The 26,757-nt window shown below is 36.8% G+C and overlaps 1 protein-coding gene across 2 annotated transcripts in view; it reads right to left on the minus strand.

Moving 5' to 3' along the window:
• Positions 1-26,757, minus strand: part of Kcnk2 (potassium two pore domain channel subfamily K member 2) — a 133,366-nt gene that overhangs the window by 16,730 nt on the left and 89,879 nt on the right. For both annotated transcript variants that reach the window (XM_027934782.3, XM_027934783.2), the window contains exon 6: positions 23,792-23,931. In XM_027934782.3, coding sequence (XP_027790583.1) covers positions 23,792-23,931 — 140 coding nt within the window. The remainder of the gene's footprint in view (positions 1-23,791; positions 23,932-26,757) is intronic.

Raw genomic sequence — 26,757 nt, forward strand, 5'->3', positions numbered from 1 at the left:
TTTATGATACTGCTTTATGTTTTAGAGAACATGGTTTGAACTATTTTTATTTATACCCATGCAACAGAGAGCAGTGTTATCACAGATTTCTGTTATACCTTGCTCTAGTTATTTTATGAAGTCATGTTATATTGTGTACTAAAGGAACAAGGAATATTCAGGAAGGTGAGAAAGCATGAAAAGTTCAAATGCCTCTTCAGGACTATACTAGGATTTCCTGCTTGTTTTTATTTGATATTGATGAAAACAAAAAATATCCAGCTTCATGGGCTCTTACATTAAACTAATACTTAGACTACATGGAATGAGATGGACCCTTTGCCTGTGTCTGATTCTAACATCTCTCGGGCTTATGTGAGAGGCTTTAGAAGCTTTTAGAGAGGCTCTATTTTCAAGTTCCCCTCTCACTAAACTTATCTTCTTTTTCTTTAGATGTGAAAAGTTGGTTGCTCAAGCATTCTGGATGATGGAAAGTGAAAAACTGAGGAGAAAAAGAAGTGGGAACTAACTGATTCATTGTTCCGTAGTTTAAAGGTATCCTCAGATGGCCAGGCTCCTCCAACAGGGAACACTCTATACTTATTTAATTGGTTTGTGCAACACAATACCTGAGGTCTTTAATGAATACAAGAATATGATGCTGTTCGTGGTTGCTGAATGTGGACAGATGGAACATATTTGTAGTAATAAACAGGTTCAAAGAGACAATGATGTAGAAATATAAATCTAAACTTGTTTCTAGCTCAATGCACAGTATCCAATTAGGGATGAACACAAAGATTCACAAATGGACAATAGAACAAATGAACTAAAACAGCACATTTATCATAGAAAAAATTCTAAAACTCTTGATATTGCTCAAGAACTTCTGAAGCAACATTTTTGAATAATGTGCCTTTTATACAAAATCTATGTTTTTCATCAGAGAGCCTGGGGTTCATAGATGAGGTAAAAGACCTAGAAACAATTTTCAATTTATAATCCTAATACTTTGTTTATTTTAAGGAAGTGCTGTGATATGAGATCCAGCTTTAGCAAATCACTATTTAAAAGAGTCATCATTTCTAAAAAAATTCACAGCTTAATACTCTTTTGTAAGCTTCAATCTGCTTTTTTAAAATAAGGAGAGTGCTCTAACCTGGCAAATGTGTATTAGGCCTCTACTAAAAAACCATTAACAAAGGCATCACCTTTCTACTACACTAAAAGAACTGTATGAAGCCTGAGAGCTTTCCCACTGGCAGAGTGTCTACCTTGGATACAAAGCTATGAAGTACTTTTCTATTTCTGATGGCCTTTAGGCTGCATGATCTCTCTAAAAGCCACAAACACATTTATTCCAGGTAGGCATAAGCATCCCTCCAATTTTTCCCTCTCAAACTATAAAATCCATACAGACTTTATTTTACACGTAGTCACTAATATCTAGATTAGAACAGAAGTGTGAGAAATAGTATCAGTACTCCCAGGACTCTTTAGTAGGTCAAGCTGTCCAGGGAGGGAGAGGCAGAACTCTTGTTCTGAAGTTGCGTATTCAGAACTCCTAAGTGGACCGAATGCCATCTCAGACGCATCTTTTCCAATACAGAACATTTCTGCTAAGTTCCATTGGAAGAAGACCTGGGCTATTTGAAATTAACCATCATTTTGAAGGCAGCACTTTTTGAGCAAAATATTTGTAATTAAAAATAAAAGCAGATGATGATTTAGCATCATGCATCCAAGGTAACAATATTGTCTAATTGAAGATCTTGGAAAACCTACCAATTCCTCTTTGGGGGAAAACCGTAAGGAATCAATCACATGCTAAGAATATTATTTCTCTAAGCATCTTTCCCCTTTAATGAATAATACATTCACCAAATAATAATTAAAATCATAGTATTAGTTATTTCTATGTGTTTTGGTCTCTAGAAACATACAAGTTATAAACCGGTAGCCCTTTCTGCCCCCATGTTTTTCTTCACTTGTGCATTAATTTTGCTTTTCAATCAAATGAAGGCTCTTAAAATTAACAATTTGTCATTTTACATAGCTTAGAAAATTTGAAAATATTAAAACCTTTTAGAAATATTCTTAGTGTATAAAATTGAAACAATTGCTATAAGTAGTATTTTACATAGGGGAAGAGGAGTACTTTTTAATTAGCAGCAGCGAATAAACAATAAAAACTGATTATTTTTCAAATAAAACAACTATAACAACACATTAAAAATATCAAGAAATTTCCCATCATAAAACCATTACCTCAGGAAAAAAAAATACAATTTTTATGCTACTAGAGATCAGATTTTGAACTGTATCTAGTTTGAGGTATCAACCTTGTATTGCATCTTACAGGAATTACTCAAGAATTTTTAAACTATGAAATGTTTCAGTGTGTTGAAAATTTTAAATAGCTTATATGCCAAGCTGACTAATTGAAGTTGATCATTTCTTAAATATAAATTACAATTTATTAGCATCTATAAGCAATAATACAGTAAAACTCACTCAAATAAATACACTTTGATTCGACTAGAAATGGAAAAAAATGAATAAAATTAAAGTTTTATTTTTGATTTGATGGAGAGAGAAACGTAGGTCTTCCTCCCCGCAACCACCCAGTGTTGGAGATCATATCCAGGGCATCACACGTGCCAGACAAGTGAGCTACATCTCCAGCCTTAGTCCTTCCATTTTTATCACTGAGGTAATTAAACATGTTCTCATATCACTGTTCAAAATATGCTATTAGGTCTCTCTGGAGCTTTCTGAATTCTGAGCCCTTTTCTCTAAATCCTCTTATCTCTACAGTTGCTCATTCCTTCAACTCAACAAGCCCTGGAGTGCCCATTATATACCAAGCACCATTTCCTTCCCTTTTGAAGAGTTGGGAAGAGAGACAGTGAACTATAACACATAATAAAGTTAAAGATAGATAAGAAGTTACACATTGGTGAATATGATGGAAATGTAGCACAGGGCAAGGAGAATCAAGGGTAGTGGGGGTAGATAGAGAGCACAATTTTAAGCGGGAATGCCAAGGTTAATGTTACTGACAACATGGAAATGATGTAAAGACTTGACCCTGGCGGGAAGCACCTGGATGATGGGGAGCTGTCTGTGCAAAGTTCCTGCAACCGGAGCCTGTCAGGTGTGCTAGAGAAACAGCAAGGGAGGCGGTAAGGCTGCAGCAGAATGCACAAGGGGAAAGAGAAGAGGCGAGGCCAGAGTAATGGGGGCTGCATAGCACAGAACATTTCATGCTACTTTATAGACTAATTTGTACTCAGAGGACAATGGGAAGCTACTGAAAGCTTCTAAGTGGAGAAGAGACAGGATGAGACTCATGTTTCCAAGGACGACTGAGATATCAATGTGGAGAATAGATTTTAGAGAAAAGGTGAAAGCAGGGACTCATTGAGAGGCCCCTGGAATAAGTGTGTGAGTTAATGGTGGCAGCAGAAGGGATAAAAAGTAAGAAGGGGTTGGATTTTTTGATACATTTTCAGATCAGTGTTACAGGATTGCTTGATAGACTGAATGTAAAACAGGAAAGAAAGAAAGAAAGAAGTCAGGGTGCTACCTTCTTTATGCCATTTTTCCTTAGTCTTAACAATTCCCATTTCTGTGTGCCACTGCACACAAAGCATCTCCTTTTATTTCTATTATAGTTTCTACGCCATATTAATTATTAGGAGATGCACATGTACTCTTACTCAACCATAAATTTCTCCTTGAGGGCAAATGCTATGGTATGACTTTTAAAATATTTTACTAAGTCAAGTGTTTGAAGCCATGGGTCACCCAAATATGTTTGATGAACAAACGGATCAATGACTTTATTGAACACGTTGTGTGCTGTGCCCCTTTTGTGGGTGGTATAATAGTCCCCAACTTGAATACTAGTGTTGAGAGCCACAGCCGAAGGGGCCCCAGCAAACTTCCAGCTGCCGGCTGATGATTGGCTCACAGCGGCCCCAGCAACATCTAGCTGATTGGCTCCTCAGCCCCAGCAACATCTAGCTGATTGGCTCCTCTGCGGTGATGCTCATTGGACTGTTTCCCTGCCCTTTCAGACCACGGAGCTGCTCATTGGGGGACTTTTTTGGCTCCGCCCACATGACCCAGCCAATCGGCCTCAAGAGCAGGAGGATTGTGGGAGGTGGAAAGAAGCTTGTGTGGGAGAGAGAGGCTTGTGGAAAGCCGGTGGTGGCAGTTGAGGCTCTGAGGGTTTTTCCTGAGAGGCTGTTTTGTTTGGCGTGTGTGGTTCTAAAAATAAAGTTAGTTTCTTTTGACAAGTGGCTCCTGATTGTGCCCAGCCAGACTGCGGCATTTGGTGGGCCGCACGGGGAGCGACTGAGGGTAAGTGAAACTGAACGCCCCTGAGGGCAGGGCAAGAGGATGGGTAGCCATTTTAAGATTCCTCTTTTGTTATTTTGTTTCACTTTTGTTTTAAGTTGCCTGTCCCTGGAGATGTGTAAGATGGAAGAAAAACCACTCACATCTGAGGAACAGATAGGGAGAAAGGACGGATGGACATTTCAGGAGGCTATTATAATGATTTTGTGTTGTTTCAATTTTGTTTCACTCTGTTTCAGTTTTGTTAGGCGTCATCTTGTTGGGTTGTATTATAGTAGAAATACGGGATCGGAAATTAGTAAAAAACAAACTGAAAGAGTGTTAAGTAAATTGTTAGAGGAAGGAGGCATCTCAGTAAAATCAAGAACAATCAGGGCATATGTTGATACAATACAAAAATGTAGCCCATGGCTTTTTAAGGAGGAGTTGTTAAATATATCACAATGGAACCATCATGGTGAAGATTTAAAAAGAATAGAAAAGAAAAGCCCAGGGACTCTGCCAGTTGGCACATTGCCATTGTGGACGTTCATATCTTGTTTGCTTAGTCCAAAGCCTTCAGTTCAGACAATGGTAGAGGAAGGAGAAGACATATTGATTCAAGTAAAAGAGAAGGTCTCTCAAGTTAGTCAGACAGAGGAAAAGATTCAAGTAAAAGAGAAGGCCTCTCAAGCTAGTCAGACAGAGAAAGAAAGTGTAAAACAGAAAAAGCCATCAGGGGGAAAGTTACAACAGGAGACTGCTACTAACACCTTTCTATCACCAGAGGACGTAAGTGTCCAACTAACAAGGCCACCTCCATATGCTGGGAGGTCCCCAACCCCCGCAGTTGATACTTGGGATCCTGAGACAAGATCTCAAATATTAACATGCCCTGTATTTGAGGCAGGAGGGCAGCGATTTTACCAAGTTTTAAATTTCAAAACAGTGAAGCAGCTAAAAGAGGCTGTAACAACCTATGGTCCTCAAGCACCCTTCACTGTAAGCATGGTCGAATCCATTAACAACTTGAACATGACGCCAGCAGATTGGGCTAATATGTGTAAAGCTGTGCTAAATGGAGGACAATACCTGTTATGGAAGGTTGCCAATGAGGAATTTTGCAAGGAGACGGCTAGGCGAAATGCAGCAGCTGGTTATCCTCAGAGAAATCTAGATATGTTGTTAGGAAAGGGACCTTATGAGGATCAGCAGCAACAAATTGCATATGATCCTGGCGTATACGCACAAATTGCTGCAGATGCAATTAAGGCGTGGAAGACTTTACAAGGACATGGAGGTTTACAAGGTCAATTATCTAACGTAATACAAGGAGCTAATGAACCTTATGCTGAATTTGTAGATAGGCTTATTCAAACAGCTACCAGAGTTTTTGGGAATACAGAACAAGCAATGCCATTACTAAAACACCTGGCTTATGAGCAAGCGAATCGTTGGTGCAGAGATATCATTAGACCATGGAAACATGAAGATTTAAACACATATATTAAATTATGTAGAGACATTAATGAACAAGAGCAAGTCGTGGCAGCTGCAGTAAAACAGGCTTTAGATGCCAGAGACATTAATGAACAAGGGCAAATTGTGGCAGCTGCAGTAAAATAGGCTTTAGATGCCAGGCCAAGAACATGCTACAACTGTGAACAAACAGGACATTTTAAAAGGAATTGCCCCATTGGAGGAGGGTTTAACAAAACTAGGTATCAAAGGAGTAAAATACCAGGTATTTGCCCACGATGCCGTAGAGGGAGACATTGGGCTAATGAATGCCGTTCTCAAACCACCATAGAGGGTACTCCATTATCAAAAAACGAACAAGGACCAGGTGTTTATCCACGATATCGTGGAGAAAGGCATCGGGCTCCATTGCCAAAAAATGGACAGGGGGGCCCAATGCTCCGGGGCCCAAAACCACAAATATACGGAGCACTGGAGGAACCCAGCAACCCCATCAGGGTAGTGCCCAGGACACATTGTCCATCAGATCCCTCATCAGACAAACCAGAGGGAGCGCAGGGTTGGACATCTGCGCCTCCGCCAGAGCAGTACTAACTCCAGAGATGGGAGTTCAAATCATTCCCACAGGGGTGAAAGGACCTCTTCCCAAAGGAACAGTAGGCTTATTATTGGGACGCAGCTCTTCTACTCTAAAAGGACTTATGATAAGTACTGGGGTAATTGATCCCGATTATGAAGGTGAAATAAAAATTATAGCCAGTTCTCCAAAGGGTATATCAGTAATTTCACCAGGAGATAGAATAGCACAGTTACTAATAATACCCAGCCTACATGATAAATTTTCCAGTCGCACTGTAGAAAGAGGTTCCAAGGGATTAGGCTCCACAGGTGTAGACTGGGCTATGCTTTCTTTAAATTTAGATTTTCGCCCCATGCTAAAACTAAATATTCAAGGACATGAATTTAATGGACAACTGGATACAGGTGCAGACCTTAGCATCATCTCTCGTCAAGAATGGCCAAAACATTGGCCATTACAACAAGCCACTCAAACGCTTCGAGGCCTAGGAGTGGCGACTAATCCCCAAAGAAGTGCAATGGTATTAGATTGGAAGGATCCTGAAGGATGTGAAGGAACTATACAGCCATATGTATTGGATCATCTTCCCGTAAATTTATGGGGACGAGATGTCCTAGATCAATTAGGTTTGACATTAACAAATAACATCAACCAAAATGCACCCACTATTATGACTAGACAAGGTTTTAGGAAAGGAAAAAGATTAGAAAAACAAGAACAAGGTATAGCAGCACCAATACAAATAGATCAAGGAACAGAAAGACATGGGTTGGATTTTCAGAAAGGGCCACTGAGACAATAAAAATTACTTTGAAATCAGAAAGACCAGTATGGGTTCCTCAGTGGCCCCTGACTAAAGAAAAGATACAAGCAGCCCATGACCTGGTCAAACAACAATTAGCGGAAGGACATATACAACCTTCTGTATCTCCCCATAATACTCCCATTTTTGTCATCAAAAAGAAATCTGGTAAATGGAGATTATTGCAAGATTTAAGAGCCATTAATAATGAGATGGTTATTATGGGACCTGCTCAATCAGGGATTCCTCAGTTGTCTGCTTTGCCAAAAACCTGGTATGTTTTAGTTATAGATATTAAAGATTGTTTTTTTTCAATTCCAATTCATCCTGAGGATAGTCCACGTTTTGCATTTACTATCCCTGCACTGAATCATGAAGGTCCTGATCAGAGATATGAATGGAAAGTACTCCCTCAAGGGATGGCTAACAGCCCAACTATGTGTCAAATTTATGTTAACAAAGCAATCCAGCCACTTAGAAATCAAAATCCTGAACTACAAATATTTCACTATATGGATGATGTATTATTAGCACACAAAGATAAAAACACATTGCTAGAATGTTATGCCACACTTACAAATTTATTAAAAAATTATAATCTAGAGATAGCAATAGATAAAGTACAATTAAATTTTCCAATTAATTATTTAGGAGTTCTATTATCCTCAACCATGGTCCGTCCACCAAAAATTCAAATACGAGTAGATCAACTCAAATCACTTAAGGACTTTCAAAAGTTATTAGGAGACATAAATTGGATAAGGCCTTATTTAGGTATACCAACAGGAGAGTTGGGACCTTTATTTGATATCCTAAAAGGTCCATCAGATCCAAATTCACCCCGAATGTTAACGCCTGAAGCAAGAAAGGCATTAAAAATCATTGAAACATATATGGAAAATATGCATTTGGATAGAATTGATATAAGTTTGCCTTTATTATTTATTGTACTACCAACAAAAAATATTCCTACAGGAGTATTTTGGCAAGAAGGACCATTATTATGGATACATTTATCTTATTCTCCTAACACTATTCTTACTAGGTATCCTGAGGCTGTAGGACAATTAATACTCAAAGGAATAAAAGCAGCAAAGGGAGTGTTTGGAATTTCTCCCAATAAAATTATTACTCCATATACTATGAATCAAATTGATGAGTTAGCTAATGAGTTAAATACTTGGGCAATAATCATGTGCAAATCTAATGTTTCATTTGATAACCACTTACCATCTAATCCTTTATTGTCTTTTTGGTCATTGCATCCTGTAATTTTTCCAAAAATGACAAGAAAAACACCTATCATGAATGCTCCAAATATATTCACTGATGGGTCAAATAATGGTACAGCAGCAGTAGTTACCCCTGATCAAACTTTTACATTTTTAGTACCCAAACAATCAGCTCAAAAGGTAGAGCTTAATGCAGTTTTACAAGCTTTTGTGATGTTTAAAGATTCTGTATTTAATTTATTTTCTGATAGTCAGTATGTAGTTAATGCTATAGTATCTCTTGAAGATGCTGGTAGGATTTCCCCTTCTTCTACTGTTTTCTCTTTGCTTTCCACTATACAAAGTCTAATCTGGGACAGAAAAGATCCATTCTTTATAGGACATATCAGGGCACATACAGGATTGCCTGGAGCCCTTAGTTTGGGCAATGATTTAGCAGATAAAACTACACATGACATACATATTCTCTCTACACTAGAAGAAGCTATAAATTTTCATAAAAAGTTCCATGTCAATGCTAATACTTTACAAAAGCGTTTTAAAATAACTAAGGAACAAGCTAGACAAATAATAAAACAATGTCAAAATTGTGTGACCTTTTTACCACAAGTTAATCTTGGAGTCAATCCTAGAGGATTGATACCTAACCATATTTGGCAGATGGACGTCACACACTTGCCAGAATTTGGAAAATTAAAATATTTGCATGTTACAGTTGATACTTCTTCTGGATTTTTGATGGGCTCCCTTCATGCCGGAGAAAAAACTAAAGATGTTATAGCTCATTGCTTACAAAATTTTGCCACTGTGGGTGTTCCAAAACAGTTAAAAACAGATAATGCCCCTGGTTATACTTCTACCTCTTTTAAACAATTTTGCTCAACATTTGGCATTACTCATATAACAGGAATCCCATACAATCCACAGGGGCAAGGCATAGTTGAAAGAGCTCATCAAACTATTAAAATGTACTTATTAAAGCAAAAAGAAGGAATTGGTAAGGGGTATATATTCCCCAAAGATAAACTTAAAATAACCCTTTTTACTCTAAACTTTTTAAATTTGGATTCATCAGGACTTAGTGCTGCAGAAAGGCATATGTGTCCAAAAAATGTGCATAAGCCCAAGGTACTTTGGAAGGATATTCTAACAGGACAATGGAAAGGTCCTGACCCAGTAATTGTCTGGAGTCGGGGGTCTGTTTGTGTGTTTCCACAGGGAGAACAGCAGCCGATTTGGATTCCAGAAAGATTAACTAAAGCGATTTCTACAGACCAAAAAGAAGATGATTTGGCTCAAATCCATAACAACTGATATCCAAAACTCCAGTTTGGCTATTCTTACATCTGCAACAGAACCAGGATGCTTTTTTCAATATCTATTTTATTATTGCCCTTTGCCATATCATGAAGTTCTATTTTGTTTTTTGAGCTCATACAGACCTAGGTTAATGTTTTGCTGATCAGTTCTATTTTTTGACTATAGAGTTTTTAAACATTGCAATGGAGATTTCACCTGTAAAAAGTTATAAGGCCTTTACTATAATGTTATGTGTTGTATGTATTATATTATGTGTGCACACTTGTGTTTTGTGTTATATGTTTGAATGTATGTATGTCCATATATCATATATGATGAGCGCTCATGATAAAATGGATCCAAATATTTTTTTTCACGTGATTTATATGGTTTAATTTAAATTGGGTAAACAACTGTTGAGGATTGTTTTAATATGTAAACAAAAAAGAAGGTTAACAGATCTGTTTGTTTACTTTCACCTTTCCTTTTCATTATATTTAATAATTCTCTTAAAGATAATGTAAATTGTTAAGAAAATTGTTTTCTTTTAGTGCCTTCTGTAACGTTACATAATTTTTTCTTTAGCCATTATTGCCAGAATTCCTATCTTCATCCCAGTGCCGGTGAAGACAATGTAAATTGTTAAGAAAAGTGTTTTCTTTTAGTGCCTTCTGTAATGTTACATAATTTTTTCTTTAGCCATTATTGCCAGAATTCCTATCTTCATCCCAGTGCTGGTGAAGACAATGTAAATTGTTAAGAAAAGTGTTTTCTTTTAGTGCCTTCTGTAATGTTACATAATTTTTTCTTTAGCCATTATTGCCAGAATTCCTATCTTCATCCCAGTGCCGGTGAAGACAATGTAAATTGTTAAGAAAATTGTTACATAATTTTTTCTTTAGCCATTATTGCTAGAATTCCTATCTTCATCCCAGTGCTGGTGAAGTCAAAGATAAAACCAATCTACAGCTTCTACAATAGCCATCACTGAACTGCTTGCAGAACTTTCCTGGACACATTGTGAGCTCACCTGTATGCATTGTGAACTATCTGTTGGTGCAGCGACTTGTGGTAGTGTTGGGGTATTTTTGCTGATGATGTCACCGGTGGTACAATTTTTCAAAGGAGCCCTCAATTGGCTTAATGTCATGGCATTTTGCATCCTCCTCTATTAGTGATGGTCTAAAATTTGGGGGCCAACAGAGGTGAGGCAAAGAACCTCACCCCCCCACTGGTGCAAAGGCCTATCCACAAGTATAGCTGTATGCTGGACCGGTAGTCAGTGATGGGTATGATCCAATTGCAGTGGTACCAACCTAAGACAGGAGGCTGACGCCTAGAGGTCAGTTCATCCGATGACGGGTAAGGACCATATGTTGAATTGGACTGCCTAACAGACACGGTCCCTAAGCCACATGCTTGTTGTTTAAACAGAGAGGGGGAGATGTTGAGAGCCACAGCCGAAGGGGCCCCAGCAAACTTCCAGCTGCCGGCTGATGATTGGCTCACAGCGGCCCCAGCAACATCTAGCTGATTGGCTCCTCAGCCCCAGCAACATCTAGCTGATTGGCTCCTCTGCGGTGATGCTCATTGGACTGTTTCCCTGCCCTTTCAGACCACGGAGCTGCTCATTGGGGGACTTTTTTGGCTCCGCCCACATGACCCAGCCAATCGGCCTCAAGAGCAGGAGGATTGTGGGAGGTGGAAAGAAGCTTGTGTGGGAGAGAGAGGCTTGTGGAAAGCCGGTGGTGGCAGTTGAGGCTCTGAGGGTTTTTCCTGAGAGGCCGTTTTGTTTGGCGTGTGTGGTTCTAAAAATAAAGTTAGTTTCTTTTGACAAGTGGCTCCTGATTGTGCCCAGCCAGACTGTGGCATACTAGCAACACTACTCAGTGAAAACTTCATTTATCCTATATTAAAAAACAAGATTATCTTGTTTTTAAATGCATTCATATGTATGACAAACCTTCGTGTTGCAGTTCTTGTGGTTTCAAAAATAGTAAAGCAATTCTTCTCCTGTCCTGGTTATACACCCCTGCTGCTTTGCCTAATCATTCAGAAACATGTATTAAACATTTTATAAGACATGAATTAATTTAGTACCCATTAAATTGAATGGATAAGCAGGTTGAATCTAGCCAAACAGGTTCTCAAATGATGGTATAAATGGCAAGATTAAAGATGAATGTGTGTGCTTATATGTACAACTAGATGACATCAATATACCCTCACTAAAAGAAATCACTTTGTCACAAATAAGTTCCAGGAAATTGAAGGGGTCAATGAAAGATGACAAGCCTTGGCATTTGTGATAAATCCCATGAAAAACATCATCATCTTCAGACCTACAGTCTCCAATTTTGCAAATGAATTCCTTCACACAGTGAGATTTCCCAATGTTCTACCTAGCTTTAGGGTGACATTTCATGCAAAGCATTTTGCTTAGAAGACACTTAAGTGCTTATAGTTGTGAAAGACTAAAAGATAGCAAATACAGAGTGGTCTGTACTGGAAAGATAAACAATTATGAGATGTGAGAAGCTTTTCCACTTTAAATTAAAGGTGAAAGAAGCAGACTTCAGAAGATCACAAGCAGCCTACCACTCTGGTGAGAATGAGAATGAGAATTTATCCTTATATCTTTTATGATAAAAGTGATGGTTTTGGTGAGCGTCTTTGTTTGAACTTCTGCTTGATTACTCACAGACATGTAAGTCAAATACCTATCCACTACACTTGGGAACAACCTTACTTTAGGAAGCAACGCAAATGCAGTTGCTTCAGAGCAAGGCCTCCAGTATCTTGCTTAATAATTAAAAAAGGTTCTCCCAATCTAGGGGAGTGTATATTTGTACATATGTTTCCATTGTGTTGACTGGATCTTTGGCTGGTCTGGCCTCTGCATTCAGAAGAGAGACTATCTAGTTGAATGAATCCTCTGGAGTGATAATCAGACATAACAACAGGACTGCACTTAGAGGGCTGAGGAGCGAGACTGGCAAGAGTGGAGCTGTTGAAAAGAAGCCAACAGACTCATGGAGCAGCACTGCCTGACTGTCCAGCATAAAGCTGTCCTTTGCTGCCTGTCATTCTCTTAAGTGATCCTCAAGCCTTCCATAATGTTGCATGCTGTGCCAGCCTTATATTTGCTGAGGGAATAAAGTGAGAAATTTGTACCCATGATTGGTGCAGTGGCCCAGAGAAAGCTTCAGCACAGGAGAGCAGCTGTGACATTGCCAGGTGAATAGTGGAGAAGAAATCTGGAGTCAGTCTGCAGAGAAGGGGACAAGTCCAACAGGGAGAGAGATGTGTGCAACATGAAGGTACAACCAATTCTTGTGAGTTGAGATGAGATCCTCTACAGGGTATATATAATCCAAATAGAATTCTGAAAATTTTTAGATGAGTAATGACAAAAAATATATTATAGATGATTTTCCTTAATAAGTAAGTCATAATTTAAAGGATAGATTCTATTATGAATTTTTACTATTTGCAAATACAGTTTGTAAATATAGTTCTTTAGAATGGCAGGTTCGATCAAATTTTGATTCTTAAGCTCAAAAACAGTTTGGTATCAGCAATATCATACATATTCATCTAATAAATTAAACAATAATATTAGATAATGATATCCTATTCTTGTATATCTGATTACTTTGATATTATATATAGGTGTGATGGGACCTACCTTCAGTTAGGTATATAATTTCTAAAAGATTTCTTTCTATAGATTCAGTATCATCAAACCAATCCTAAATGAGTGGATAGAAGCAAAGACAGATGCAGGAGGGCTGAGAGCAGGAACTACCTTTTTACAGGAGTAGGAATCTCCAGATGAACTTAAAGTTCATCTATAATTTCTTTAAAAAGCAGGTTGAGCCGGGTGCAGGGGCACATGCCTGTAATCACAGAGGCTCGGGAGGCTGAGGCAAGAGGATCTCCAGTTCAAAGCCAGCCTCAGCAACAATGATGAGGCACTAAGCAACTCAGTGAGACCCTGTCTCTAAATAAAATACAAAATAGGGCTGGGGATGTGACTCAGTAGTCGAGTGTCCCTGGGGTTCAATCCCTGGTACAAAAAAACAAACAAACAAACAACAACAACAACAAAAAAGAACAGGTTGATCCTTTTTACTTCAATTCTTACCTGATGTTCTGATTTAATAAGCTTAAGTAAGGTAAATGCAGATAATCTAGCTAAGCTTGTTAGAGATTTGGGAGCTAATATAAAACCAAATATGAAAGTGGCACATAAAGTTTAAGTATCTCAACTTATGATTATTACTTTAATCTTTCCTTGAATTATATTATTAATATAAGTACAACACATAAAATTTGAATCTCCCAAATTATTATTATTTTAACTCTTTCCTTGAATAATACTCTTCTTATCATAGCATTATTTTTACTTTGTTTAAATTAGACAAATAATAATTATAGTATAGTATTTTATGAAATTATTTAGAAAAAAGTAGATTATAATACAGAACAAACAGTCCCCTAATCAAGCAAAGGTTAATTGCTTGTGGATGCTAAGTCCCCAGGCCAGGCAGGGACCCAGACAGAGAGCAGCATGCACTATATCCTGTGGTGACTGGGCCAAAGGCAAGCAAACTCTTGAGAGGCCCATAAGAGCAATTAAATTTTCTTCCTATTTTATCCTATGCATTACACCCATCAACTCACTGGCCAGATCTATTCACGTGACTCACCTACCACAAAGGAAGAAGGAGCTGTAACCCTAAGGTGTATGTGGAAGGGAAGACAAACGAAAATATTTCATGAATAGGACTGATGCCTAACACTTGTTCTGGAAGAAGAACAGGCATTTTTTCTTATTCTGAAACAAGAGATTGTGTGTGTGTGTGTGTGTTTATGCATTTGTGAATGTGTGTATATGTGCACATACACACTAGTAACTGAAAGCTGTTCTTTTGGCTTAAATCATGTTTGAAGCAGAGAGAGCTAAGCTTCCTTGATACAATTGGGATGCTCTCCACTGAACACTGAACAGATCATCACACTTTGGTGCAAAGATGATCAGATAATTCCAATTAAACTCCAAAATGTTCTCCCTACTCTCAGCCTCAACCAACCACAAACTAATATTGATTTAGAAAAAGTCTTATATGAAAAGGAGCTAAAACCAAATTTGTCTGCTGATCCATCTTTGAAAACACATGCGCTTGTGTTCTCAGCAAACACTTTTTTTTTTTTTTTGTAAATGTGATTGATTTTAGCTCTGACTATGATGAGTAAGCACAATATTTTAGGTTGAAGAAAAACTCTAAGAACAATTTCAAGAGCAAAGTTCACAATGGCAACTTTTCCTGACATGAAATCTTGGAACAGATGACAGTTCTAAAACAGTCAAAAGAAACAGATAACATTATATCTTGATGCACTAAATTCCTATAATGTGATCTCTAACTACAGAAAATGTAATTACTTAGAGCTTTGAGGCAAAAGCTATCAACTTATTTTCCTATTATGTACAAATGAATAGAAAAAATTACTCTGAATTTCTATTACCAGATGGCGTTCCATGAAATACTTGAAACAAAAAGAAGGCATGATTTATAAATAGTGAGGTTCAAACTAAAATCTTATAAAAACAAAAAGGAACCTTTATGTGTTTTTTGTGGACTGAAATCAGGGGCACTCGACCACTGAGCCACAACCCCAGCCCTATTTTGTATTTTATTTAGAGACAGAGTCTGACTGAATTGCTTAGCACCTCACTTTTGCTAAGGCTGGCTTCGAACTCAAGATCCTCCTGTCTCAGCCTCCCAAGCCACTGGGATTACAGGCATAAACTATTGCACCCAGCTGTTTTTTATGTTCTTAAGGTAGCAATTGAGCTAATTATACTTAGATCAAAAAGGGGTAAATTCATGTGAATTTTACTTCGTTTGGAACAGACGGACACCAGGAAATCTGTGGGTGTGATTCAAGAAAAGAATTAAGACAATAGTATTCTGGGTTAATTTAAGGAACATTTCAGGTACAAACTAGTTTTCAAGTCCATAGAACATCTAACATATTTGAAATTTCTACACTCATTTTTCCCTGTGCTCTTTACGCACTGTTTTTTTTTTATTAAATTTTAGCAATACATGTACCCTCAAGGTTTTCTTATTTATTTGTTGTATGCTCACTTATTTCAATCAGATAAAAATTTTTAAACATAGAAGTAATTACAGTATCTTATGCTTTCTTTAGAGCAATATATTATAATATATAAAAGATAGTCTTAGAACTTTACAGAAGTTTGTATTTGAGATAACAATTTAATACCAAGTTCTTGAGAGATGCAGGTGAAAAAGAATAAGCATTTAATACTACCATGTAGCTTCATCACACACTCTAACCACAGCATCTTCATGTTCCATAAAGGAGGTACCCTTACTTTTATTTTATAAGAAAATGGAGACTCAGAAATCTGGTATTATCATGTATTGTGAAGTCTGCAGAGCCAGGAAATAGTTGAGTTAGAATTAAATCTCAGCTCTCTGGGACCCAAAGCTCATAGCACTTTTCAGAAATAATGCAAATCATATCCATCCCCTTAAAAGAATGTCAGAACAGATTTCAACATGTCCTTGATCCATACGTAATTAGTGACCACATTAAATTTTTAATGCCCTTCTCTGTAGTTACACAGTGATAAATAGGTCAAATTTGGATGCTTGTTCTTAATGAGTTACTATTATCCACAAACAGGAGGTAGAGGAGAAAAAAGAGGAGGGGCTTAACAACAACATATAACCAACACTTTGAACACCTGGGAGGCAGCATGGCAAAAGGGTGAAAAAAGTAGGGCCACGGGGTCGAGTCTTCTGGGTTGCTGACTGACTCCTCCATTGCAGAAGTTGTACAAGCATAAGCAAGATACTACACCCTTTGGTGGCTTCCATATTAGCCATCGTTATTTGATAGCTGTTTACTTTAATCATGACCTCATTTAGTATTAAAAGATAAATTACTTAAAGTGTATTCTCTAAGAAAGGTCTTCCAAATCCTATTTTATTTTCAACATATATTTTGATTTGTAAAAATGTCCCTAACACTAAACCCAAAAAGGTTCATAATATCAACATAAATACCAAAACTACACAGAGATGTAATTTGGAGTCTTGGTTCTGCAGAAATGACTGACCATAAAATTCACCTAGAATCTAAATTAGATATGTACTGACTCCTGGCAATTACTGTTGTTTTAAGGAATAATTTAAGTCTTATATTGTTATTTGTTCTTTTATTTTTATTCTCCTTCCCAATGGCTTATTTGCTAAATAAATAATAACCTGACAAGCTCAGACTAGGTTTGGAAAAAGAAGAAACTTTCTCCTTGGCAAAACTAGGCAGAGCCAAATGTTGGCCAGCAGATGGGACTTTTCTATAAAACTGTGACTTCTCTATCTTTTCCCCACAGCACGGTGAGAGATACTCCTATTGACAGATAGGAGAAAAGGGTCCTTTTATGTGCCTTCATTTTAATAGCCTTTACTTTATTTTTCTCACCCTTTGGCTGAAGCAGAGTTATATGCATTAAATGTAAATCTGAGAAGTTTTACGATCACTGTATTCTATGCCCATAGTCCAACTTAAAATGGTGATTTTTAACTACTTTAGGACCGCAATAAGAAAAATACCACCACCAAGAAAAAAAATCGTACTGATCAGTATTTTGCACTTCCCTGCCATATGTTACCAATCAAAGACATTACCTGAAAGTCTGATATATAGTCTTAAGACAAAAGGAAGAAAGGTGGATGGGAGGAAGGGGGAGTACATGGCTGGAAGGAAGAAGAAATAGTATAGAAAAAAGCAAAAGCAGGCTATTTTAAGAACTGATCTCTAAATCACAGGCTAAGTACCTTCTTATTCCAACTCCAATTTCTATCCTAAAGGAAGAAAAGTCAAAATGAATGTAGATCAGGAAGGAAACACACCACCTGTGGAGTCTTAACCAATAGGCAGACTGACCACAAACCACCACAGGCAGAGTATCTCCCAGCACCCAGTACAGCTTCATCAAATCTAAGCACTTTATTGGTATTTTTCAAGGAATGAATAAATAATTTAGAAATGAATGAGATATGATACAATTCTAATCCCTACCTCATCTCCATGCTCCAGGTCTTCCCCTTGCTGGCAGGTCCCACCATCATCATAGCTCACTCCCACCCCACAGACATCCATATTCACCATGTATGCATGCACAAGAACTCCTGGGATCAGGGCTGCTCCCGGATGCACTCCAAAGGGAACAGGTTTCTCTTAGTTGGGCTGCACAGGCTCCATTTCCATAAAAGCACTGTGAATGTTTGGAATTATGCTCGATGTACCTAAGAACTACCATATACACACTGCATTGTACAAATTCTAAAGCATGATATTTGCACTGTTTTATAAGAACTGGCAGCCCTGGAGCACAGCTGCAGAAGGAATTCTAGCTACTTTGTTCATCTATTGTATGTTCTTACATTGGCCTTTTATCCAATTCCTTTTCTTCACAACTGTCATTAATAAATTGATCACTTTCACTACTCTCTCTTCAAAACCTCACCTTCCTTGTCTTTTCAACAGACCCTACTATAAATCAATTTATTTAGCCACATAATTTCCTAAGCAGTCCTTTGGTGTCCCCACATCACTGAAGGTGTTATTTTGTAGCCCATTTTTAAATCTATTGTCGACTTATTTTAAAAATCTTTATGAGGTAAATTCATCTATATTCACAACTTCCATTACCATTTATGTAGTGAAGACTCAAACTCCCAAACTGTCAATTTTCTAGACTTGAATTAATCACCTGGATGTCAAAAACATATCAGTCAATCAAAATTATGTCTACAATGAAACTATCTTATTCATCCCATCTACTCAAAATTTTGTTTTCCTGTATTCTTTCCTGTGTTGGATAATCCTTCCCAATGTTAGAATTGTGTCATCTTTTCTCGATTTCTGCCAACAGCTAATAAGTTACCAAATTCTATTCCTTGGGTCACTAAATGTTTTTAAAACCCATACTTCTACCCCTCTCTCACTGCCACCATAGACTCAGTTCTCTATTACCTGGATTCCTGAAATAATCTCTCCCAACTGAGTTCTCTGCATCCAGCTCTGTTTCCTTGTAACCTTTATTTCTCACTGCTGCCAAGAGTATCTATTCTGCTTACTTAAAATCCTCTAAGAGTTCCCTAAGGTTTTAAGCTATTTCAAAATGGGATATAAAATCTTTCATATTTAAAGTACATCTCCTATAAGAAAGGATAATCACACATATTCTATTGCAAAATTTCCAGGCTCAGACTGTGACTGTTCTCAAATTGCTAATTTCTGGCCAAGATAAAGAGCAGCTCTTTCACTGAAAGGGTCACTGTTATGATGAGTGAAGTTCAGGGAAGACCAATGCTACTGTCATCAGGTAACCAACAGAAGAAAACTATGCCTCTACATTCCCAGCTCCCTTCAGCATACTGGGGTCAGAGCAGGAATAGTTTTTCAAGGTTTCTTTGCATTAGAATTCTCCAGAAAAATGGTTTGTCCTTACTTTGATATAAAGCCAGCTCTTTAGAGTGAGTGTCTCTGGTTGCATATACATCTCCATACTAAAGAAATAATATAATAAAAAAGTGTTGCTTGGTGCTACATTCATTGTGGCTGGCTCTTTTGCCAGACAGCCTGACAGGCCTAGCAAGCTGTGGTAGGGGCTTTGCTGGTGTTTATCTCGTATGGACACAGAAACATACCAAACACTGTGGTGCATTGAAATGGATCTGGGCAGTACATAACACATCACAGTTCTCAACCACAAGAAATGTAAACCACATGTAACTTGAGCAAGGCCTCCATGTAACGAGGACACACTCTTCCCTGCTTGCTTCTTAAGCAAGTGGAGGTATCACCTCAGTTTTGTGGTTACATTTTTTAAAATATTTTTAGTTATACATGAACACAATATCTTTGTTTATTTTTATGTGGTGCTCAGGATCAAACCCAGGGTCTTCCACATGCCAGGCAAATGCTCTACCGCTGAGCCACAACCCCATCTTATTTTCATTACACCTGCCTAAGGAAGCAGTTATAGTGTGTTATGCAGAATACCTAAATAATCTTTATCTTCTACATGGAACCATCATTTCCTCAGAGGACAGTACATAGGCTTATAGAAAAGATAGCTAGTTACATTAATCTTTACTGTTAAACATATTCCTACTTCCCATTAGAACTTTAAACATAACGAGACAAACACTTTTCAGAAATGCATGTCTCCAGGGAAAAGTTATTCAGTTTGTTATTGTTTCCTTGAGGAATGCAGATAACTATAGTTATGTGTGGCACTTCTGAAACCATATAGTGTTTTTCTGTCTAATCATTTGCTCTTCAAATATTTCAGATGTATTAGCTATATCAACATGTTTTATTTCATCATATTGACAGAAAACAGTATTTTTCCTTACTTTCAAACATCATAACTTTATTAAAAGTATTCTTCATTGAAAATAGCATATGTTTCATTTAAAAATGAAATAAGGCCCCATATGATTAGCTTTGTATGAGTATATTTTACTAACATGGTTAAAACAGATTTCTTTCTGAAAAAATAGCATAAGACTGGGAATTTTTTCATTAGCCTGAATCTTTTCATTCAGGGAATGTATGTGTCTTAGTAATATCACTTGGGAATCTGATTCTTTTTTATATTCTATACTAGTTACATTTGTGTTCTCTCTCTCTTTCTCTCTCTCTCTCTCTTTCTCTGTGTGTGTGCGCGCGCGCAGGTGTGTGTGTAGAGTATCCTCAGTTATTAAATTTTTTAGCATTTTTATTTCTAAAAACTGAGAACTAGAAATACTCTTTTGGGCTGGGGTTGCAGCTCAGTGGTAGAGGCCATGCTTTGCATGTGTGAGGCCCTAGGTTTGATCCCCCATGCCAAAAAAAAATAACCTATTACTTCTGAAAGTTATGAAAAATTTTAAAAGATGGAATATCTCGAATGGTTGAGGCACAAAAAGTAAGGAATACATACTGAACAGTCACCTGGCACCAGTTCATCCATGTAAAGATGACAACTAAGGTACATTTAGTTGGCTTTAATTTAATTATACCTTTGATTGGGTTATTTCAAAGTCAAAATTATTGAATAATATTTTTATCCATTGCTATAAAAATCTGAGTAGTATTTCATTTATAAAATTTTTGTCCCAAATAATCTTCAGATAAATTCTAAATTGTCTTTCCCTTTCGTTTTTTCACACTCTATTGAATTTGTAGCCCCATTCTGCATTTCCCTAAATTGCACTATAAATCAGAAAATACACATCTGCTCAAATTGAAAATTCTATTTCAACTGTCTCAGCCATCCAGAGCAGCTGCAGCTTCAGAGGGTTCACATAAACTTTTGGTCATGCCCTTTACTCATGAGAGCTTTCTACAGATGCAATTACCAGAAAGTACATGTTACTCAAAACACTAGGTAGATGCCAAAAGATTTGTGGTAAGACAAAAAAAAAAAAAAAGTTTCCTTCTTCTCCATGTTTAATTGGCATGAAAACACACTCATACTTCAGCCGAAAGTCATAGTGATCCTTCAAAAGTGGGTACACGACCTTGCTTTTCATATATACTAAACCAGTTATGCAGAAGTATAAACTTATTTGAAAGAACAGTGTCTTGGCCTGAATTATTCCTCTCAAAACTTATATGTTGAAGCCACAACCCCCAATGTGACTGTATTTGGAGAGAGCACTTTTAAGAAGGTGGTTAAATGAGGCCATAAGACTGGGGCCCGGATCCAATAAAACTGGTGTCTTATAAGAGGAAGAGACACAGGAATTGCTCTCCAGAAATGGGCACAGAGGAAAGGTCATGTGAGGACACAGTAAAAAGGTGCCATCTGCAAGCCAAGGAGTAAGCCCTCACAGGAACCAGCCCTGCCAGTGTAAGAGTTTTCAGAACTGAGAAAATAAATGTGTGTTCATGCCTCCAGTCCATGGTACTTTGTTGTAACAGCCCAAGACTATTACAGATGGTGATCTCATTACTCTGGAAAAGTGTGCTAATATTTTATACCAGATTGTCCTATCACAAAAAAAAACACTGCTTCTTACTGACGCAGATTTCAAACTTCAATCAAATATTCTATGCCAATTTGATCAAGACTGAATGCTCTCCCCCTGTATTACATATGCCTTAGTGGTTTTCACACTTTATGACTTTGATCCACAGTGTTAGTGGGTATGTACGTAACACAGAATATATTTATCCTACACATATGTGTGTATCACCAAATAAGATTTTTCCTAATTATCAAACTATATTGCATATGTTCTGGTAAAGGCTGTTTAACTTAAGAAATGAATTTATGTGTGTGTGTTTAAATTCCTTTGAAAGTCACTTTTTTTATGGCTGGATGTTTGAGCAGTTCTCATTTCCACTGTTACCCAAAACATATTCTAGCTACAAGTTCCTTTTATTCCTTAGCATATCAAGATCCTTAAATGTGCCCATGAAGTTAGAATAACCATTTCTCTCTCTCTCTCTCTCTCTCTCTCTCTCTCTCACACACACACACACACACACACACACACATACACACACACACATATACATACACACACACACACACAGAGTAAACCTGATTAAGGGGTATCCATACTCAGGTCCATTCAAAAGAAGACTTTTTAAGCTAGCATATCCGGCATACTGTCTTGCTGATTTGTTTATAATAAAACAATTTTGATTTTATGGTACAATTAATATACAGGTTAATACATAGAGACTAAGTTAGTGATTTCCTAGCTGGGAAATATGAAAGGAAGCATTGGATAAATTAAACTCTTGCCAGTAACTATAGGTATCTTGGTATTTATTTAAAACTTGTACAAATTTAAAATACGGAAGAAAAGTTTTGTAGATAGAAATTAATTTCATTATTAATTATCTAATTTCATTTTTGGCGAGTATATGTTTAAAGAACCTGTGTGTGTGGCAAAAATTTGATCCTGGTGTCTTGCGGTCTATGAATAGCAGATAATGAAATGGAGAAGAAAATTAAAGGAAGACAATGAGTAGTAGAGGTGCTGATGTTACAGATTTGTTATTCTCTCAAAGTTGACGAAGACCCCAAAGTAAAAAGTACAGAATTCATTAAAAAAAATACTACTCATTCATACTCCAACTTATAGTACCTATAGACATGTAAATAAGAAACTTAAGCCAGGTGTGATGGCACATACCTATGATCGTAGGACAGAAATATCACAAGTTTGAGGCCAGCCTCAGCAACTTAACAAGACCCTGTCTCAAAACAAAATAAAAAAGGGCTAGGGATAAAGCTCATGTTATAGTGCTTACAGGTTCTGGATTAGACCTTCAATACCACATACACATACACACACAAATCAAAATTTAATTTCTAAGAAATAACATTTCAAAACCAGTATTTCAATTTTAAATTTTTCAAAATTTTGTGTTATTAAAATTCTAACGTCCATTTCTATATATATACAAAATAAACAAAAGGGCATCTTTCTGGACAGTTGAAATATGTACACAGAAGAAATGACCATAATGCATAAAGCTTTGGAATAAATATGTGTGTGGACATATGTCCTCATGTACACATTTATAAAGTCATAAGAAATATGAACTGAACAGAGCAAAAACTGTCAGCATTATATAAAACATTTACTATTTCATACTTAAGATATCTTTAAATAAATATTTTCCATTATATTGTTTCTTAAAAGAATAAAATTCACTTTGTACCCTTGAGGAAAAAAAGAAAACAAAAAAATTAAGAAAATATTTCCATTCATCTTTTTCCATTACAAATTAACCTCAGATCTCAGCATCTGGCACATAAAAGATGTTTAGTAAATATTTTTAAGTGATGAATTATAACTCCGATATATTTTTCCTTTGCCTCATACATCAAATTAACACCAAATGCATATATTAAAAATCTTAAATAATGCTTAAATATTTTAAAATGTACATATTTTAAAAGTTAACCTTTACTGAATGAACCAAATAGAAGTGTTTTCCACACTTCTTCATTCTCACCTCTTCCTTTGTCTTTTTAGATATCACTCGGAGCCAATCTCCAATCATGCTCAGGACAGCAGCAAAGTAAGCAAGCCCTACAAGTATCCAAAACCACACAACAGGCTTGTAGAAGTCTAGATACTCAATATCTGATCCGCCTGTAAGAGAAAAACAAAGTAGAACAAAATAACTTCATATTCCTAAAAGTAAACAATCTAGATATTTGCTAAAATTATCAACTGACCCTTGGCTTGCATGACATAGAAATCTAATATTGTTATCAAATTGATCCATATTTTTTCTTCACATTGAACTCTCATTTTTACTCATGTAATCCTTATGTCTTTCAAGATCAGGTGAAATAAGTACTTCTTAGTGAGACCTTTCATTACTTTCTGAGTCATAGTGATTTTTCTTTGTTCCAAGTTTCTTTTTCATGTTATTTATTGTAATCAGTCTTAACTAATCCAGCACTTAATTATTGCATGTGTATACTAATGTCTCTTTCCATTTCTAGTGTAACAAGTAGAAAATAGAGCGTATACTTTTTCTGGGAATGCAACCACTTTATATTTTTACCTTACTGCCAATAAATACATGCTACCCAATTGATTTATTACCGAACTGAACAGAAAGTGAGCAACTCCAGTGATGGTTCTTATTTCAAAGTCATTAGTACAATCAATTGGATTGATAACCAGTGCCAGAAATAACACCATCATAGATTGATTGAGAACAAACAGCAATTTTCAGGTAATTCTGCCATTCATTATTCTCTGACTTTTCAAAGGAATTCCCGTATTTTTCATAAATTGAAATCCCTAGTTCTCAAGGAAGATTTTGGCAAAGGAGGTCTTTTCCTCTACTCTCACCCTTGAGGGAATTCTCCATTTATTTGGTACAATAACTTCACCTATGAAAATCTGTATATATTTCAACACAATCTTTTATTTTAAAGGGACATTTTTAGGTACACTCAAAATTTTTCCTTTATTTGCCTAAATTATACACACACAAATATATATATATATATATATATATATATATATATATATATATATATATACACACACATATAAATATATATACACACATACGAACACATATATATTTGTATATACATATATGTTTTTATTAGAACTTTATAATTGTATATAGCACTTGGGTTCATCCTGACAAACTCAAGTATTCATTCTTTATTCAACACATATTAAAAGTAATACATATTAAATTCCTAATACTAAAATCGTGGCTTATTTTCACCAGTGAAGAATTAAGTCCCTGTCTTTAGAAAAGCAGAATTTAGCCTAAGAAAGCCTCACATGGAAAACCACAATGGAATACATCAAGTAATGGCAAAAAAAGAATCAAAAAGTGCTATGAGAGGACACTGGAGAAAGGAATTCTACTTCTGGAAGAGGGAGAGGGAGAGAAATCGAGTCTTAAGTACTGAGTACCCAAACATGGAATATTCCTGCTATGGTTTAGATATGAGGTGTTCCTCCAAAAGCTCATGTGGGGAACAATGCAAGAAGGTTCAGAAGCAAAATGTTTAGATGATGAGAGTTGTAACCCAATCAACAAATTAATCCCCTTATAGGAATTAACTAGGCAGTAACTGTAGGAGGTAGGGTGTGGTTGGAGGAGGTAGGTCAGTGAGGGTGTGCCTTTGTGGTTTATATTTTGTCCCTGGTAAGCTGAGCGCATGCTCTGGTGAGCTTGTGCTCTCTTGCGCGCGCTCTCTCTCTCTCTCTCTCTCCCTCTCCCTCTCCCTCTCTCCTGATTACCATATCCTGAGTTGATTTCCTCCTCCACAAACTCTTCCATGATGTTCTGTCTCTGGTCCAGAGCAATGGAGTTACCTGTCAATGAACTGAGACCTCTGAAATCACGAGCCCCAAAAACCTTTTTCTCCTCTAAAATTCTTTTCAGGTCTCTTGGTCACAATGACAAAAAAAAATTTCAGTTTGAAAACATATGGTCTAGTCAGAGGATTTTTGTAGTTGATGAAACTCCAAATGAGTGGAGAATAGGGAGTAGAAGGGAGAACCCTGGAATTTAGAAAAGTAGGTCATGTCAGATTGTAAAGACTTGATCCTAACACAATGGCAAGTAAGTAAAAGGTTATAGAGAGCTTGGTCCTATATTCGTGTTTGACTCTATGAGCAGAAAGATCTTAGTGACAGAGAAGGATTGACAGCAAAGCCCCAAGAGAAACTTTTGCTATGATCTAGCTGAAAATTGTTGTCAGATTTAGGGCAGGCATGGGAAGAAGAGTCAGTTTAGAAGCAGCATCGGAACCAATGACCAATTATTTGGTGTGACAATTGAAAGGCAGAGCTCTCTGAAGATCAAAGATGGTCACAAGGGAGATAATGCAGTAACTTAATAGAGGACTGGACAGTGACCAAAACAAAGAATAAGGAATGAGCACTTTTGGATCAACAGCATAGAATCTAGGGATGTGTAAACAGTGGTCATGGATTTACTCAATTCACAAAAATTCAACTCACCCATTCAGAAGAACAGCTGATAAATAGCTACTATATATTAAGCACAAATATTCCAAGTGTTACATTACATTAACTATAGTTGGCCACAGTGACAGCTTTCAAATACTAAAAGGCAAGCATTAAAAGTCGGTGGGGGGGGCATTTTTCTATTAGCTAAATCATGTACATAGACATAGGCTCACCTTTCTTTTGGGACAAATAATAATTTTAGGAATACAGTTTTAAAAAGGGACAATATTGCCTTCAAACTAGAGTTAACATTTTTACCTTGGGCAGAACTTTATTTTTAAAAATCATTTATGGGAAGGATTAGGGTAGCTAAATGAATTTCAGGATGTTTAAGACTTGGCCCATGGGGGATACAGCTTCACAAATTCACAGAACTGATTAAAAAATGTGTGTGGAAACCTGTTATATGATAGGCTCACCAGCAAATTCCATTTTTCAAATGTTTCCATTTCAATGAAACCA

The sequence above is a fragment of the Marmota flaviventris genome, chromosome 12 (genome assembly GCF_047511675.1).
Source record: "Marmota flaviventris isolate mMarFla1 chromosome 12, mMarFla1.hap1, whole genome shotgun sequence".
Classification (NCBI taxonomy): Eukaryota; Metazoa; Chordata; class Mammalia; order Rodentia; family Sciuridae; genus Marmota; species Marmota flaviventris.